Raw genomic sequence first — 18,843 nt, 5'->3', positions numbered from 1 at the left:
GGATTGTCGTACGTAAATGATTATTTGTATGCAATAACACTTTTGTAAGAATATTTACATTAACAAATCGTGCGACGAAACAGCAATGATTATGCGTCATGTCGAACGCAATAACTGATTGTCAATATCAATCAGTTACGGTGAAAAAGCGTACAACAATGGTCAATGACAGTGACATTGACAGTTGGAAAACGGAATCTGATTCTAATGAATCCGACCAAAGGATTGCTCTTGTCGATCGCGTAGATTACGATGGAACCCGCGAAGATGTAACGAAAAAGTCAACTTCCGGTCCCGAGATTCGGTACATCAACCCTGCCATTTACACGGAGTCTGTCAGCGAAGAGGAGCACGACGATGTGGCGCAGATTCACACATCCGGAAATGATCGTGAGCAGGAAGATATATATATAATTGTAAAAACATAAATAGATTAAAGTATATCGAAGGAAATTCCCTTTCATCATATTTTACATATCCAGTATGCATAATTAGCAATAAAAAATAATTTAAAACTTTCTAGATTATATTTTTTTCTTTAATTCAATATTAACATTGTGTTATTCATTGAATTTAGAAATATGCAAAAAAAGTCCAAAAAAATATTCTTACACATATTTTCCGAGTAATTTTTATTTATTTTTATTTATTTTTATTATCCAATTTTTCTCATATATAAAACTTGAAAATTAAGAAAAAATTAAATAAAACTAATTTCTAATTGAATTAAATAAAGATAATAACAAAAAAGGAAAAAGAAAATAGCACAATCGTAAAATTTAAATATGACTTAAAATTTAAAATGCATTTTTCAGGACAATTTATAGTTAATAAAATATATATTCTAGATGTATATATATTTTTTATAGAAATTAACAATTTTATGAACGCAACCGTGTATGAAGTTTTCTATTAACAGTTTGCAAAATTTATTTCTTTACAGGATATTGTAACGGATACGTAATCGACGCGAATCATGACGATTCCGAGCCTTCGACGATCGATCTACCGTCCATGAAGGATGCAACAAACGTCAATCATGCAACTAAACATCCGGTACAGGACGGCACAGGACGGAACACCTACAGATGTTACTCGTCATCCTTATCGGATAGCACATTGTTTTCCGAATCGTTCACCATGGATCAATCATCCGAGAGAACCGTGCAAATGGAACGACGATGCAAGATCGGCAGCGTTTCAACAAACGTCGGTCAAAATGAAACGACAAAACGAGACAAGTTTGTCTTTCGTTATTATATTGCACGATTTTTATATTAAGAATCTCATCGAGACGAAAAAAAATTTAATATTATAATATTTAAATATAATATTTATATAAAAAAAATTATAATGTGTCACAGATATCGGGAAAATCGCCCGGACAATCGTCAAGTTGTGCGAATTTCCATGACGTCGCTCTCGCCCGGTCCAAGCATCAGCGATTATCGGGCATCGAACAGTGCCGATCTCGGCAAGAGGATCGGTCATTCGGAATGGATCCGTAGAAAGGACGAGGCCACGCAACGTAAGAAAGAGGAGGAGGAACGCGCGGCGAAGAAGCGACAAGAGGAAGAAGAGAGGATGGCACGAGAAAAGGAGGCGAGAGCGCGGCTGGAAAAGGAAAACTTTCTCAAGTGGGTAGAAAGGAAAAGGCAGCAGGAGCTCGAGAGGAAAGCTATCCTCGAGAACGAATTGGAATTGCAGAGACGTCTGAAGGAGATCGAGGATAAGGCAGCCGTCGCGAAGACCCTGTACCTTCGTCAGTGGATTCAGAAGAAGAAGGAGGAGCAAAAGAGTATGGCGATAAATTCTCGCGTAACTTACGAAAACTTCAACTCGTTTGAGTCTTCGAACGCGCGATAAGGGTTGATTGCCTTGTTTTGTAGCCCGGCATAAGGAACAGGAGATGAGACAGAGGAAAATGGCCGAGGAACGCGAGAGGCGGCTGGAGCTGAGTTCGAAAGCTTACGAGAAATGGAGAGAAAACTCGAGGAATAAACCCAAACCCGCTACTCAAGGATTGCTTCGTATGTTTGTTAAATAATAGTGAAAGAGAAACAATATAAATTATACATATATATATATATATATATATATATATATATATATATATATATAGATATTAATTTCGATTTTCCATTACGTAAAAAAGAGATGAGTATATACATATATATTTATATTGCTCTGGGACTTTGTCGAATAAAATACATTTTGTTCTCTGCAATAACCCGACCTGTTATTTTCTAGCCCATCAGAAAGCGAAGCCAACGTATGTAAATCCAATTCCGTGGCAATCGATCGTGGAGATCGATTCCGACGAAACGCAGGAGAATGCATTTAACGATAAAAAAGGGAACATAAATCAATTAAAGATGAGTGGCAGAAAAACGATTGCGGCACATCAGTGATCTGCGAGAAATCTGGAAAAATCATTCACGAGACACAACTCTTGTAGCTTGTTTCGCCCAATTCCAAGTATTTTTAACGTAGCAAATTAAAAAGTATTTGCAATAATCTTGTCTCTTTTTCACTTTTATTCGCAAGTTTTGTTCGAGGGTTAATTGTCGAGATATTTATAATTACAAAGTTGCGAGAAATATTATATAAAACGCTTATTCTTCCCGTATAAAATATTTTCGCGAAAGAGAACTTGAGAAAATTTTCACATCGTTAATGAAAATTCCATAATGTCAACTTTTCCCTATTTCAATATAACGAGTATGTACAAGGACATGCAAGAGTGCAATATATGACGTAACACATTTTGATTAATATATGTCAATTTGATTGAAGTGATTTTAATGATATAGGTTTGTTCACACGTTTAATGACAACCTGTGCTACATAATACAAAGTATTTGATTATAACAAGACAAAGCAGATCTCGTGACTTTGTAACTGTATTTCTCTCTCTCTCTCTCTCTCTCTCTCTCTCTCTCTCTCTCTCTCTCTCTCTCTCTCTCTCTCTCTCACTCTTTCATTCTCTCTCTTTCTCTCTCACTCTCTCAAGTAATTATCAAACTATTATACCTTCAGTCCCTCTACTGCGAGAAGAACACACCTATTACATCGTAAATCATTAATTTTATAGTACGAGAAATATCGTGAGAGCTTCTCATCGTCTATTTGCCATACATATATAAGACACATTATTTTCCTTAGACAACAACTCTTCTTCTAAACAATGTCTTAGCTGTTTCTCGTTCGTACCACTCGTTACATCACACGTTATATATACAATATGGACAAATACTCGCATCCTTACAAAGCGCACATCCTACCTAGTGTAATTTACAATCGAAAAATGGCAAATTTCCGACAATCGGGAGCAGGGTGGGTGTATAATTATTTACGTATATGTGTATAAGTGTGTACGTGATAATCATGTATATATATATATATATATATATATATATATATATATATATACATACATACATATATATATATGTGTCTGTATGTATATATGTATGTATGTGTGCGGTAAATATTGCTTTTTATACATTGTATTCTGGTATACACATGTACACGTAACTTACAGCCTAGGCTTGTTTTCCGTCATATAATTCCTCGCTGATCGTTTTTTTTTTTTTTTTTTTTTTTTCGTAGAGGGGAAGGCAATAAAGCAGCGTGATTTGTGAAGATAATGTAAATGTATATTAACGGCGGCGATAGTAGCTTTTTTTTGTCCATTGCAATTAATCCAAGTCGATCGACGTCATTAAGTGTGCAATTTCGGCTCCAACATTAAATTGATTTTATGTTACATACGACAGAAAAAAAATATTACATCTACGAGATCTCGTTCAAAAAGATCTCTTATGACTCTCTAGATATCTTAGATTTCTCTCAATTATGTTCTGGTAATTTAAAAGAAATTGAAATTTAAAATTTAAAATTAATTTAAATTTCAAGTAAATCTTTTAATTTGATGTAACACCACAACGATGTACTAGAAAAATATCGCATAGTGTATTCGTAATGTTTTGAATATATTATGCATATGTATTATTTGCGTATGTGTATGTACATCTTTAAATCTTTCTCCGACTTTCATCTTCGAATGCATATAAAGTACAAAAATCTTGTTAGATTCTAACGTGTGTGCGTGTGTGCGTATATATTTATAACTATACGTGTGTACCAGAATAAATAAATCTTTCGTGTTTGACCTCTTACGGAATTTTTATCGTGATTAGGCTGGCGGGGAAGATCAAAGATTTAATTCGAGTAGTATGTATATATTTATATATATACGCAACAATAGCAAATGGAAGGATGAATAAACTACCTTGTCTCGACGATATTGATTTTTGTTAGGCTCCCGACAAACTATCACGCATGGTATTGTCTTTGATGTTATTTAATGAAAAAGATTAATTAAGTAATCGTAACAATAAATAAGTAGATGATTATTCATATTTTTATCGGAGGAATAAACTATTCCTTTCCATATTATAATATTATTTCGATAAATTGACTACGAGTGGATGATGAGAATTAATTAATTTACATTATATATTTGTAAATATCAATTGGAGTTTCAAGTCGATAATAACATTTTTTTTAACAAGAATGGCACACGAAAAAAGAAAAGAATTCAAAAGTTTTTAAACTCATTTGTGATTACGAAGATTAAAGCCTTATAGGTTTGAAACGTAAATTTCAATCGTCTTTTTTAGAATTTATCGTTCTTTTACAGGGGTGTCTCGTGATTGCGTCGCCTCCGCCCATACGATGCAATCCTGAGGCACTTTAATCCCGTAGAGCGAATTGATTTTGAGGAAGCTCCAATAGCCTTCCTCTCTCTTTTTTCCTTCTCTCTTCTTTTTTGTGGCTATTTATTGTGTTGATGTTGTAAAGTAAAACCACGCTTTCTCAAATGCTACATATAGAAAAAGTACAGATTTATATAAAGTGAAAAAATCGAAGCTGCAATTGAGCGCGGTGGGAAAACAGATAGATTGAATGTATAATCGTTGAAGAAGAAAAATGCGTACATAATGAAAAAGATTGAAAAAAAGAAAGAAAATATTTTTCACACATTTTTGACAATAATTGTGACAAAAAAAATAAATATCACGAGGAGAAACTTGCGAGAAATTACGTATTTTACAATATACAATACATATAGAAAAAAACTATACGATTTTATATATATGATTCTAAATAAATCCGATAAACTAGAAAAAAAAGGAAACAAAATTTAAAAGGCACATTCGATTTTAGCAATAGAATTAATAGCAGAATCGTGGAAAAAAAACACAATAGAAAAAGAGAAAGGGCAGAGAAAAAGAGAAATAACGATTTTTTAAATAAATGCAGAGAAAAGAGAAAGAAGATGAGGAGGTGGAAAAGAGAGCGAAGGGCGGAGAGGAAAATGAGAGAGAGAAAAGGGAAGAGGCGCGCCGACGAAGGGGAGAAAAGCCCGAGGGGCGAAGCTCTCGATACTTCAAAGCCTGTGTGGCTCAACCCTCCATAAATTCTACGTGCCTGGGGCTTTTCGTTAAAGCCGAGCTATCGGAGAGCGTATCTCTTTAAAGGGAACGAAGCTGTGCGCGTCGCCGCCCTACCCCGTGAGATATGAGCATATCCATCTTAAATTGTCCAACACGCAGACTGAGTATTTCTCTCTTGCTTCTCTCTCCTTTCCTTTCTCCCCCTCGCTCGTCTCCCTCTCTCACCAAGCACATTCGCGAACGAATCAACCTCCCCTGCCACATTTTACGCTTTCTCCGTTCCCTTTCTTTCGCTTTCATTCCTGTTGCTTTCGCATGCCAATTCGCCCTCCCCTTCACCTTCTCCCTCATCATTCTTCTTTAGAAGCGGCGAGAACCTAGACTGACCAAATTAATTTAATTTACAGTTTTGTTTGAAGTTACCATGATACAGTTTATATTTTTTCAGATTAAAAGGGTAATATTCGCGAAAGAATCGAAAGCATCTCCAAGAGACAAAAATATTGTCGGTAAAATATAATAATAATAAGGGAATTCGGAATTAAATTTGCTTAATCCATTTTGTTTTAGAAGTACATACTTCTAAAACAAAATAAAAGTCACACACACATACACACGATATATTTAAAGTTATTTTTTAAGGAAAAAACCTAATATATTAATAAAAATCGGCCTGGAACAAGTCAAAAATAAAAATGATAACCAATGTTACTTTCATATGAAAAAAATGTATAATCCTTTTAATAAGAATAATAGTGGTGTATATAATCACATAGAGATATTAATAATAATAATATTAATAATAGAGTAATAATAATAATAATAATAATAATAATAATAATAATAATAATAATGTAATGCTAGTAATATAGAATGTTTGGCATCGTTATGTGTTTGCGTCTGTACAGTAGCCTGTTTCTTGCGGCGCTTTCGAGTTTTCTGTCGCGACTTGCGTCGCAATACACATTCCAAACACTGAAAACACAGACTGACGAGTAAAGCCTATTCTCTCCTTTTTTTTTTGCTGGGGCGGATACAATTTAACAATTAATACAATAAATGAATTAATAATGCAAATAATAATCATAACTATAATCGATATCAATAATAATAATAATAATAATAGTAATAGCAGAAATACAATTCTAATAACAACAACTAATCGACAAATTAAATATATAACTAATACAGCAGTAACAGCGATGATTATTGTGCGATTGGTTAGGTAAATAATAAAATTAACGACACAACTCCCTGCCGATCTTAATAATCTCGCAATCGTAATTGCGAAAAAAACAATTCATTCGGTATCTACGCAATTTTCTACGTAACTTTACACAATCATCCTGTGTTCCCGCTAAAACGATATTAACAATATCTATCATTGACAATGAGTCGCACAATAAAATTGAAGCTCTTACTCGAATTCTCAAAATGTTATACCTCTACACAACATTGTTTTTCGAAAGTTTCTATTCACACTTGGAATATATAATGATAGAAAAGGGACGCAACGATAAGAAATATATCGCTCTTACATATTTATAAAATCTTAAATCATTTTTTTTTTTCATAAAAATGTTGACAGTTCGTAATACTAAAAATTATATAACATTAAATAATATAGAGCATGTTTATTTTCTTGGGATATGTAACAAATTTTTTCTTTACAGAATGTATTCCAAAACTATCGCCGACTTTCTTTCATCGACAGATTCTTGGAAGAATTCTTTTAGACTCTTTTCAGTTGAAACTTGTTAAGTTTTATATATTACTATTATTGGTAAAAATTTTCAATTTGCAACATTATATATTTTGATTGTTGAACGTCATATTTATAAATAAATTTTCATGGCTATATGGAGACATTAATTGAAAAATAATTCATGTATTGTTGAAGTTTAATTAAAAATCTTTCAGTTTTTTATAATAAATCTGAAATAATTCAATATATTTCACATCGAAGAATCTGTGATTTTTTTTTTTTTTTTTTTTAGGAAGGTATAATAGTTTGGAAACATGTATTTTTCTTTTTATATTCCGTGATTGAGAAATAAGCGAATTCCGAAGTATTGAACTCTACTTGAAATATAGAGTGACTGTGTGTGTCTTCTACTTCTACGAGCGGTGTTTGATTGGATGTTTCTGCATTTTTTAAAAACTCGCTGCGACTCGATCCTTGTATTTCGGAAATATGAAAAATAAGCCTCTATCGTCAGGTCACTTGATATGATTATCGTTGAAAGGATGGTGAGCTTTTCGCCGTTGACCTTGTCAAGATTGACATTAGCGTTATTACAGTGATCGTATGCGGAAAAAACATATTCGCTCGCGAGTCCATCTCCTTTCTTTCTCGTTATATATGCACTACCAAAAATCTATGTGTAACAAATATTTTACACGATTCGCACAAGCAGAGATTGAGGAAAAAATTGTATTGCTGTATTTCGTGTAAGATGCAAGTACAGAGCGTGGTCTCTTTCAGGCACCGATTAAAGATGACACGTTTATTTGTAAAAGCGATAAGAGGTGGTTAATTTTTCTCGAAAGAAGAAGAAAAGCTCACCTGTGCAGACACCTGTGTGTTTTCTGTAAATTATTTTTTCTCAGGGAATTAATGTACACCCCTAATAATCAATTCTCTAGATTATTTCAGAATTTAAATTATTCGCAACTTGTTGCATGAAAAAAAGTTCTTGTATTGTACAGCTGACTGTTTGTGTAATTACTGTGTAATGCGTGCCTCCTCCGTAAAATTTGCACACACACACACACACATATACACAGGTTTATCATTATATTTAAAAACAATTCGCGGTTTCTGCTAAGTATACGGAACAATTACTTTTGGTACTGATTAACGATCGATTTCTCGAACATTTCTCGCACAAGGAGGACAAAGAGCCTTCTTATTCCGCCGGTGTGTTTTACTTTTTAAATAATTAAAATAATATTAATATATATGTAAACTGCGAATAAAACGCTTTTCTCAAACTTCAAAATAAAATTCAATTGTGTATAACCAATTTCGTTTATTTCGTCAGAATTTTGTTCTAGAAATCGACCGCGTTTTTCGCTGCGACTGAGATACAATAGTCATTAAGAGTATGCTTAAGAGATAAATGTTACTGATAAATTATACTATCTTAATCTAAAATTAAGGAACACGTTAAATGGGCAGAGGGTTACTGTAGTTAAAAAAATTTCATTAATTTTTTTTATCAATTAACTATGGCCTTTTATTCTCGTGACTCGTGAAAAGATTCATATATGAATGATTCATATATGAATCTAGTTTTCTAGATATCTATTTTTTTTTTTTACACTAAACGTGCTATCTTTGTCGTCATATTTCATCATTCGAATAAATAGATCGGAAGATGAAAATTTCGCATATACAAATGTTAATGATAGAATAGTCTCACATAATAATAAAAAAAAAAACGAGATTTCAATTAACTAATTATTTTTTCACGGTATGTAATCGACAAATTTGACCTTCTGCCCATCGAGCGCTCGTTCCTTCTCGTGTTTTTGTTGGTACAAGCTTAAGCTAATTAAATATGAGTCGTCTCTGACATTTCTCGCTTCGCTTTTCTCTCCTACTACCATTGCGTTACGACAGAAAGAGAGAGTACGCGAGACAGCGCGTCTTAGGAGTGCACAATGAAAATATGATATGTCTTCTTATGCATCTAGGAAGGATCAACGGTGCCTGCTCGCTCGGTCGTCTTTGCAAGACTTTTGATATTTCTGTAAGGTAGCTGTATGTGTGACAACAAGACCCGTATGGCATTATTAAAAGTATAGTTTGTTACGTATATGCGATTTCTCACAGACGAGTATTTAATGAAAACTCTCCAAAGATGAGTAACGATAAACCTTCAAAGACTATGTATCAATACGTGATAAGATTGACGAGAATTTTAAACAATGCGTGATAACAATTGATACATCGCATGGACATTATTTTATAATATTTTATTATATCAGCATTTTCTCTCTCTCTCTCTCTCTCTCTTTCTTTCTTTGAACGTTTAAATACATATGTAAGTTAAAAAATAATTGTCGATCCTCGAAAAGATTAATTCTCGCTTAACGTCATCGACATATCAAATCAATTAAAGATTCATCAATATTCGGATCGAAAATGTTAATATTGATAAGTTCCTGCGTAAATAAAATTTATTATCACGTGTCGACTTGCGAAAATACGGAGAAAAAAATTTCTCTTTAAAAAATCAGCGTAGAAAAAGATATACTTAAAGAGCCGAAGAGAAATAACAGATATCTTGTTGCATCATTTTAAAATATTAATATTGAGTCGCAATTGGACATCTTATCCCTTTCGTGTCATTTTTTAACGCTAAAATGTAACTGTTGTCATCCTACGAGTTCGAGGACGAATAATTATTCTGTGCATTAAATGTGGATAAGACGCCCAGTGTTTAGATGATTACATTTGGCGTTAAACACGACGCCGAATAAGAGTGCGAATAGAAATTTCAGACGTTGTCGGAGGGAAATATCAACATGTTCGTGAAACATCAGACACACCTCGGTGTATCTCAATGATAATACCTCGGTATTCTTAAACGTTTTGCTGGATATAAAAATGTAAATTTCAATGCTCCAACACCGGTGGGCGTTACACGCTCGCACTTCCTTAAACACATGCTCACGTCTTTCTCTCTCTTTCCCTCTCTCTCTCTCTCTCTCTTGATATTTCATCGGTGTACAGAAAGGCACGCAATTGAAAAAGTGGAAGGATACAGATTCAGAGAAAGAGGAAGCGTGACCTGAAGACGTCAGGCTCTCCGTGTGTATGTTTTGAAATTTCTGCTTGGAATAAGGGAGTTTCGATTACATTCGCACTTGTCACACGCATGCACTGCCACGCGTTCCATCGGGAAACGTCTTTTAGAAGGCAACGATTCCGATGAATCAACTATCGCGGGCGAATTTTTTTCCACATATTCTCACAATGGTGCGTCAATCCTTTCGTGCTTAAACAAGACTATTAACGCGAAAGAGAATTGCAACAGAGAACTTGATGCACCAAGTAATAATGCACAATTTTTTTATAATAAGTAGCACTCTTTTATAAAACAATCGATATTGCAATTAATTGAAGCTTAATTTACAAAATGCGACATATATATAATTGTATATTCTATGGATCTATCCATCTTATGCATGTAGACACCATAGAATATTTTTCATATTAAATATTAGTGTATCTGAAGGAAAAAAAAATGTGTGTACAGAGGCAAACGCATTTTTTCTTCGCATACACGCACACATACGCACACGTATATACAGACACATCGAATCAAATTTCTCGCCAATTGTCTTTCACTATAGCCTGTAATTGTTGCTTTGCATATGCGTAATCTCGCGTACGCAAGCCACATTCGTCGATAAATTCATATCTGAAAATGACTATCGAGTTCACAGTCACAATCATATATGCAAATCTCTTTGATTATCGTGAAAAATCGATACGTAAGATTGTTTGTGTTAGCGAGAAAAAGGAGAGCGTATGAAAAATAATGTAAACACATTATTAAATCAATCAAAATGGTAGATTACATACCCCGTAATTTTATTAATTTTGAAATATAAGAAACTGCTTTCAACAATTCATATCTTGCCAATAACATTCGCTAACTAACAGTATACACGAAACATCTTAAAAATAACAAGAATATAAACAAATCTCAATTTTCTCACATTGGCGTAAAAGCATATGTAGAAACGAGGAAGCGTTATATAATTAACTAAAAGCACACAACTTGTTCGTGGCAAAATTCGATCTACATTGTAACCGCTTCTACAAAAGGTTCCGAGAAACTTGTGTACATTCAATCCTAATTAGAAAGATTTAATGTAACGAATCTTTCAACTGTACATTCGATAAAGTTTATATATGTATATCCGCATAGCACTTTGAATTCAGCGAGCGTTTGTTATTTTTTTTTAATGCTTCTAATCATTAATGTTTCCTTCTCGAATGTTTCAAAACATTGAAATCTCCTTTTTTTTAGCCGGTCGCTCTTGCCTTCACTTATCATAGGTATGTTTATTGTTTATGAGATGTGTGTATATAAAAAAATATGAATCGTCTTGTTTCTTCTATCAGAGGTAGATACGCAGGAAACAGAAGCGATATTCTTAGGTTCTCTTTTTTTTTCTTTCGTTTATCTTTTTTTTTTTCGTGTGCACTTGGCTATTATGCGTGCCGGGTCTCTCTCGCGATTATAAAATAATTTTTTCATCAAAATTCACACGTATTTAAACATAACGCTTAAATCAGATTTTACAAAATGTGCAAAACAACATGACAATCGTTCCTCATATTTTAGAGCGTACTTAGAAAAGATAATAGATAATTAATTAATTGCCGCAAGAGAGAGAAATAAATATCGAATTAAACACGAACCTATAGATATTTTATAAAATAGTTATGTGGCATCCCGGTGCAATAAATCCAACAATTTCTACCTACTGCGCACTTAAGGTGCCAAGTAATTTTAATTTACTTACATATACATTTCTATAATATAATAAAATAATTAGCTGGTCTACTACAAAGACACAAGAGCTTATATAACAGTAGGAAGTTACAATTTTTTTCCCTTATCTCTCTGACGATAAACACTTTTTTTTTTATTGCAAAAGAATTCGTGTTCTACATTTGGTTAAGTCCAAACAAAACTACCGCTTGCTTTGTACGCGCACACATATATGTATAAGGGTATTTATGCAAATATATATATTCATATGTACATAGAATCACTAAGACTGAAAGATAAACTATAAAAAATGGAACGTTAATGGAAAGTTGCGATATCTGTGTATACAGTTATTTTTATGTACATAAATCCGATAATGCAGAATAGCACAATACAAATAATTAATGAGCGTTAAAATATTAATTAAAGCATTATAAACAAAAACAAATTAATATCTCCGACTCGTGATTTGCTTTCTTTTTGATAGGAAATGCGCGTCGTAACTTAACGGAACGTCGTATCCCTAATGTCTTTTGACTATTTCGTCGTTTTGCTAAATTGCTTTTATTGCGTCTCGCTACATTTCTTCCAAAGCAGGAAAAACGTTACACCGTTTCTCAATCTTGATATATTTTCGCTCGACGAGATCTTGTACACCGAAACAATTCTCACTTGTGATTCAGCCGGTTATAGAATCGTCATTCTCAACGGTCGAAAAAAATGTTTCATCGTCAATGAATCGTGTGAACATGTTGTATCGGCGATTCGTCTTTCGGTTCAAGAAAGCGACAGAAATGCTTTTAACGGCAGAGATTCGCGTGAAATAGCAGCAGCGCAACGACCGGGATCTCCATTATGTGTGGTAGTGATAGTGTCCTCGATGGCTGGGACGCTTCGCGCTAGTGTACATCGTCAGCTTGGCGTCAGTCACTATTGCCGCTGCTATTTCCGAAATACTCTCCGGCGTCACCGCGACAAATCGGACATGTTCGGTTAGACTGTAAAACAAATAATATCGTTGTTTGCAATGTTGCGTAAATTGCAACACAAAGATACATTCAGAGTAAATTTAAATTTCAAGAAATGACATGATTCTTACCTTAAGCCATTTGTCAATGCACTTGGAATGAAATTCGTGAGAACACGGTAGGACACGTAGCGATTGGAGAGCTTCGAAATCGCACATACAAACGACGCAATTGGTCTGGTCGCCCTGGTGTGTCTCCGCGTTGAATTTATAAGACGGCAATTGTTCGACCTCTGCGCGGGTCAGGCCGCGCGGCTTAGCCTCGCCCAATCTCTCGGCTAAAGACAACAACGCCTCGTAATTCTCCGTCACGGAGTCAGGCGAGGACAATTCAGCCTGATTGTACGGGGACAACGGTGGATTGCTGAACATCGCTCTACGGAATAAACAATGTAATTATTAAAACTATGCGGCTTGTTGCGCGTAGTAAGTATTACGACAATTACACAATATACATTACGTACAGAAAATGTAGTAGATATCCCGGATACGTCATGGGTGGTAATGGAGTTGTACCCCTCCATCTGCTGAATCTCGGTCGTCGCAAAACGTTGGACGTCACTCGCCGAGTTCTGTTCTGCATCATCTCCAATTGACTGTTTCGCGTCTCGGATAGGAATATAGGCGGTGGTGTTGTTACCTGCGTAAGGGCTGGTGGAGAATATGAGTGCGGTAACGGTAGCGGCGCACCAGCCGCAGCGCCCACTCTATGATGATGATGAGACTCTATCAATTCAAGCTCAACTTCTCTCTAAAAACAAACGCGAAAAACAACAATTAGCAGTTAGGTAAAAATAGAAAATTTCTTTTACGTCCTACAGAGAGATTAAATGAGAAATTATAGACATAATATGACTAAACTGAGCGCAAACCAGTTCAAATTAAGTTCAATAGTTTTTCCAAGTGTCCATCAAATTTACCTGCTGAGATAGTTGATGATGTGCTGTATAATCGGTAGTATGGACGGGTGGTGGAGGCGCATGTGTGTGATGCAGTGCTGCTACAGGACCGCCAGCCGGTGTTGGATATCCTCTGGAAGCGGCACCTACTAAGGAACCGACCAGACCGTGACCCGGATGCGTTGGATGAGCAGCGGAATAGTGACTGTGATGGTGCGTCACCTATGAATGAACAATGTACATATATATATATATGTGTGTGTGTGTGTGTGTGTGTGTGTGTATTTTGTAAGAATTCAGAAAAACAACTTTTGATTTTTTTTTGTCTTTTTTTTTTTAGATAACACTGCGATGTGTAGCCCTGATATAGTAATTAGATTATTCTATCATAAAGTAAAGAACCTTAGATTAAAGAAAAAAGAATATGGACAGTCACATCATACAAGAAAACAACATAACTACTAGTCTACTTATGCTATTAAAAAGATAAATAAGTAACCTTTCAAAAAAACTGCCTTCAATTAATCTTGATATTAATATAAGTTATTATCAATATATTTAAAAAAATATGCTAACTTTAAAAATGCTCTATTATTAAATTGACACAATGTCACTTGATACGTTGAATGCAACGAAATATTCAATTTTAAAATAAACTCGAATTAGATTTGCACCCGTACCGTACATCTAAAAAAAGGTAGCTTACTTATTCATTCGAGAATTTACCTGGCACGAGTGTCCGAACGGATGCGTTCCGTGAGGTGTGTAAAGGCTGTGAAGCTGACATGGAATCCTGTAGCTCGGCGCTTGCGGATGCCACAAGGGCTCCCCGCCAACGGCAACCGGCAAGCCAGACACGCCGACCTGACCCACGTCAACGACCACGGGAGCGTTCGCACCTTGAGCGGGATGATGTCCCGTGCCGCCTGCCGTTGGATGCGGATGAGGATGCGTCTGATGCGGATTGTGGATATTATGGTGCGAATTATGCAGACCGTGCGGATGGGAGCTGTGGATGTTGTGATGCGAATTGTGGAGGCCATGGTGGGAATTATGGATACTCTGATGGGGATTGTGACCCGGTAGGAACGGATAGGAGAGACCGAACGAGTCCGTGTACCGCTGATAACGGTTCCTAACTGTCGGACTGCCGCGGGTGGACATGTGATTGCGCGGGGAGCGCCGTTGGGGTGCGCCCCCAAATTCCCAAGGCGGTGGGGTTGTGTGCAGGGGCGGCGTCGGAGCCGGTGGCGTCGTTTCTCGGACCTCTATCCCCGACACGGCGCCATTGCGGGATATTCGACGACGTTTCCTCGACGGCGATTCGCTCTAAAAAATATAAAATTGTTTATATTTCACTATCCACTCCGAGTAACAGTACTACTACTTGTCGGGAAAAAATCTAAACTTGTTGGCAGGATTAAAAAAAAAAAAAAAAAAAAAAAAAAAAAAAAAGCGTCTACAACTATTTTTCCATTAGTAAAGTAATCGGAGACTTTCACTGTATTACATTAAACAAGCATCATGTGCGTAAACTCGTTATAAAATAAAACTCGCAAGATTTCGACCTTTTCAAGTAAAAGTTTTTTTTTTCAAATTGTCTCAGGAAAAAAAAGATAAACAAGAAAAATTGAAAATTTACTTTTAGATCGTCAGAAATCGTATAGTTAGCCGAATCAAAAAATTAATTTGGATAATTTACTACCTCTTTCCACCGACCATTGTCTCTCGCTTCCGTAAATTACTCAACAGAAAATATAGATTGACACTGAAATGACACTTCAGTCATTATCGACGTACGAAACACAAAACAGTGCGCTCACCTTTCTGCCATCGTCCTGACTAGGCTGCCTGTAATACGGCGGCGACGGTTGGATCTGCACGGGGCTTAGAGGTAGCTGGTTTGTGGCTAAAAAGAAAGAGGGATTACATAACTCCATCGCTGCAATATTCCTATCGAGGAATAACGCGCAAAGTTATTCTCTGCCAAATTAAATTATGCAGTGAGAAAGAAAAAAGAAAAAAAAAAATTCGATACAGACTCGCGAATAAACGGACAGGAGGAATTGAAACGCGACGTACCTTGAGAGTTTCTACGATACTCCATGTCCACGCCGCTGGCTCCAAGGCCGGGGCTCATGTTCAATAAAGGGCCGCGCATCGCGTTCTCCTGAAATTGCGGCGTAACAATTAAGTAATTTTCCCATCAACGGGAAAGAGGGTAGGTAAAGATCGAAAAGAGATGATGAGGCGCGCGTGTTCACCTGTCCGCAGATATTGATGTGCAACGGCGGGGAATTGGCCGGCGGGCCTACCGGCTCCTGGGGAAAGTGCGGTGGCGGGCCCCTCGTCTGCGGACTATGCTGCGGGGGTGGCTTATATCCCACGCTGGATCCACCCACGTTCCCGTGATAGGAAACTTCCTTGCCAGCCGGCCCGGAGGACGTGCCAACCCCGGGGCAATCTCTGTATATATAATAGCGAAGAGGCATGAGCGAGAGTGTGGCAGCAAAAATACGCAAACACGAGGAACGGATGCCGGAAAATACGTAATAAATTCGCGCGCGATACGCCATGCGATACATTCTCGCTGTGATAACTCGAGCTAAAAAGCGCTGATACCAGCCGCACTCGTAATAGAAATGAGTCACGTATGCGATATAGAACGAGGATGTTCCAACGCGGGCAGCATTGATCCTCACGAAGGAATAATATTGCGCGACATTTTGCAAAATTCTTTATGTAATAAAAGAGAAAAATAGATTATTTTTCACGATAAAAAAATTGTCCCTATAAAAATAAGATTCCTATTTAATAAATCGAGAAAAAATTGCCTGCTAACTTTTAAAAGTTATATCAATTCAATCGTTTTTACTGCTTTAAAGTTTACGTGAAAGGTACGATACGAAAATATAAAATACTCCTTTAATTCATAGAAATAAATAATTTACTTATATATATAGTACCTATAAATCATATATACTTATAAAAATAAGATTATTAAATAAGATTCCTATTTAATAAATTGAGAAAAAATGGTCTGTTAACTTTTAAAAATTATATCAATTCAATCGTTTTTACTGCTTCAAAGTTTATGTGAAAGATCCGACACGAAAATATAAAATACTCGTTTAATTCATAGAGATAAATAATTTACTTATATAAATATATATATATATATATATAGTATAAACCATATATACTTATAGATGAAATGACGACAAGTCAATATTATACAAATTTGAAAAAGATATCTAGCAACATCAAGTGCTGCCGAGTCACCTCGCGTTCCAAAAACGTATCGATTCACACGAATGTGAAACGTAATCTCTATTTTGACAATTAATTTTAGTTTGATTCTTTGGCATAGACCCTTGTCGGCGTATGCCAAAATTCATTCTCTCAGACGGAGATCTATAATTCACTCATTTAAAAGTTTTTATAACAAGAGAGAATTATTCTTTATTTTCTCTCGCCTTTTTCATTCGCCAGGCAGATTAACGAATTAACCCGATTCCGATGTTATTCGCAAAAATTAATAATATCACGATTAAGTAAAAATCGAGTTTACGCTTGAACGGTTTACAATTAAGCAAACATCTTTCCGCGAGCATTTATCAAAGTTATAGTCATCAGAACGTTACAATATCTACAATGATATATCTTATTTACGAATTGTGTCATATAACGACACGAAAACAGATTGTTATATGAAAATTATCAAGTTTCTTTCGATAAAAATTTGACGGAATGTCTTACGCACAAGTGAGAAACATTCATAATGTAATCTCAGTACGCAAACGTGGATATGAATCAAGAAAACAGATTCATTTTTTTTTTTTATTTCATTATCAGCGTTTCACAAGATAGCGATCAATATCTGTGTATCATGTTTTTTAAAATTTTAGAAAACATTTTACGAAACACGTTTATAATTAATAAACGCTGGAATTTTTTTGAAGAATTTTACGCTTTAAAATTTAATTAAAATTTTCACTATAAACTGTTCGTATTTATCGTTAAAGATTTAGGAATCGCAGTAATCGGTGATCTCAATTTTATCAACTCTATTTATTTATTAGTTCGATTTCATCTTGAACTTTCGTTAACGAAAGCAGTTCGCCAATGAATTCGCGGCTGAAGAGATATCCGATATCGAGGAAACGACACTTTCTATATATTTGTTTGAGCTACACAAGCACGGACAAATAAAGTGACCGTAATAGTTGACGATTTGAAAAACTGAAACGGTTTATTTATTTTTGTTGACCGCGGATTTATTTATCTTACGCACAATCGAAATATAAAACCGGATACATACTTTATGAACGACGTGCCATAAAGAATATATCAATCGAACTGTTATGTAATATAGCGTGACGTTTATAAAATATAGTCACTCCACGCGACTCTCGTAATACATGATGTAACATATTACTATTTATATAATTTTACCCGCGTATTTATACATGATTTGGTAACATTGTTTTCAATTATAATATTGTTCACATTATTATATCATTTAATTTTTCTTTCTCATGTCCGAAACACACAATCTTTTTTCTCGAGTCCCACGAGTGTTAATTAACGATTTAATGTGTAGGAAAGACAAGAGAATGTGTATAGAATATTTTTCCGATAAAAACATCTAATTTTTTTTTTCTGCGATACGAAGACGTGGAAAAATCACGGACGAAATTAATAAGTATGTGCAGTCATGTTAAAATACTACTGAAACATCTAAATGTGATGTGGAAAAAAATTGAAGAAAATTGAAATATTGGAGCGCGCACGTTATAAAACACTATACATTCCTGATGGACAGTCAGGCTCAATTGGCCGAGCTTATTAATTAACGACTTTCAAAGATGTGGATGTCATGCTGGCGACATGTATGATGAACATATCGTAGAATAGTATAAGATTATACCAGATATGCA

The 18,843-nt window shown here is 35.2% G+C and overlaps 2 protein-coding genes across 6 annotated transcripts in view; one reads left to right on the top strand and one right to left on the bottom strand.

The window, feature by feature from the left end:
• Nucleotides 1–322: 322 nt before the first annotated feature.
• On the top strand, nucleotides 323–2,730 carry LOC140667172 (uncharacterized). The gene is made up of 5 exons (XM_072894930.1): nucleotides 323–390; nucleotides 944–1,241; nucleotides 1,365–1,798; nucleotides 1,890–2,030; nucleotides 2,251–2,730. The coding sequence occupies exons 2-5, from the start codon at nucleotides 1,015–1,017 to the stop codon at nucleotides 2,409–2,411; spliced, it is 963 nt and encodes a 320-aa protein (XP_072751031.1). The 5' UTR covers nucleotides 323–390; nucleotides 944–1,014; the 3' UTR covers nucleotides 2,412–2,730.
• Nucleotides 2,731–11,025: 8,295 nt separating this feature from the next.
• Nucleotides 11,026–18,843, bottom strand: part of Mura (ring finger protein murashka) — a 47,257-nt gene continuing 39,439 nt past the window's right edge. For all 5 annotated transcript variants that reach the window (XM_072894890.1, XM_072894900.1, XM_072894880.1 and 2 more), the window contains exons 3-10: nucleotides 16,168–16,369; nucleotides 15,986–16,073; nucleotides 15,727–15,812; nucleotides 14,630–15,232; nucleotides 13,925–14,125; nucleotides 13,469–13,755; nucleotides 13,077–13,380; nucleotides 11,026–12,975 (exon numbers count right to left, since the gene is read on the bottom strand). In XM_072894890.1, coding sequence (XP_072750991.1) covers nucleotides 12,901–12,975; nucleotides 13,077–13,380; nucleotides 13,469–13,755; nucleotides 13,925–14,125; nucleotides 14,630–15,232; nucleotides 15,727–15,812; nucleotides 15,986–16,073; nucleotides 16,168–16,369 — 1,846 coding nt within the window. In that variant the 3' untranslated portion in view covers nucleotides 11,026–12,900. The remainder of the gene's footprint in view (nucleotides 12,976–13,076; nucleotides 13,381–13,468; nucleotides 13,756–13,924; nucleotides 14,126–14,629; nucleotides 15,233–15,726; nucleotides 15,813–15,985; nucleotides 16,074–16,167; nucleotides 16,370–18,843) is intronic.

Source organism: Anoplolepis gracilipes, chromosome 1 (genome assembly GCF_047496725.1).
Source record: "Anoplolepis gracilipes chromosome 1, ASM4749672v1, whole genome shotgun sequence".
NCBI classification, from domain to species: Eukaryota; Metazoa; Arthropoda; class Insecta; order Hymenoptera; family Formicidae; genus Anoplolepis; species Anoplolepis gracilipes.
The sequence above is the reverse complement of the archived record's forward strand: the minus strand, read 5'-3'. Positions and strand labels throughout refer to the sequence as shown.

What these genes read in the sequence shown, in the direction of transcription:
- LOC140667172 (XM_072894930.1), top strand. Translation starts at nt 1,015, where the DNA reads ATGAAGGATGCAACAAACGTCAATCATGCAACTAAACATCCGGTACAG. An exon ending in GAAACGACAAAACGAGACAA is followed by an intron (nt 1,242 to 1,364) that starts GTTTGTCTTTCG and finishes AATGTGTCACAG; the next exon opens with ATATCGGGAAAATCGCCCGG. An exon ending in GAAGAAGGAGGAGCAAAAGA is followed by an intron (nt 1,799 to 1,889) that starts GTATGGCGATAA and finishes CTTGTTTTGTAG; the next exon opens with CCCGGCATAAGGAACAGGAG.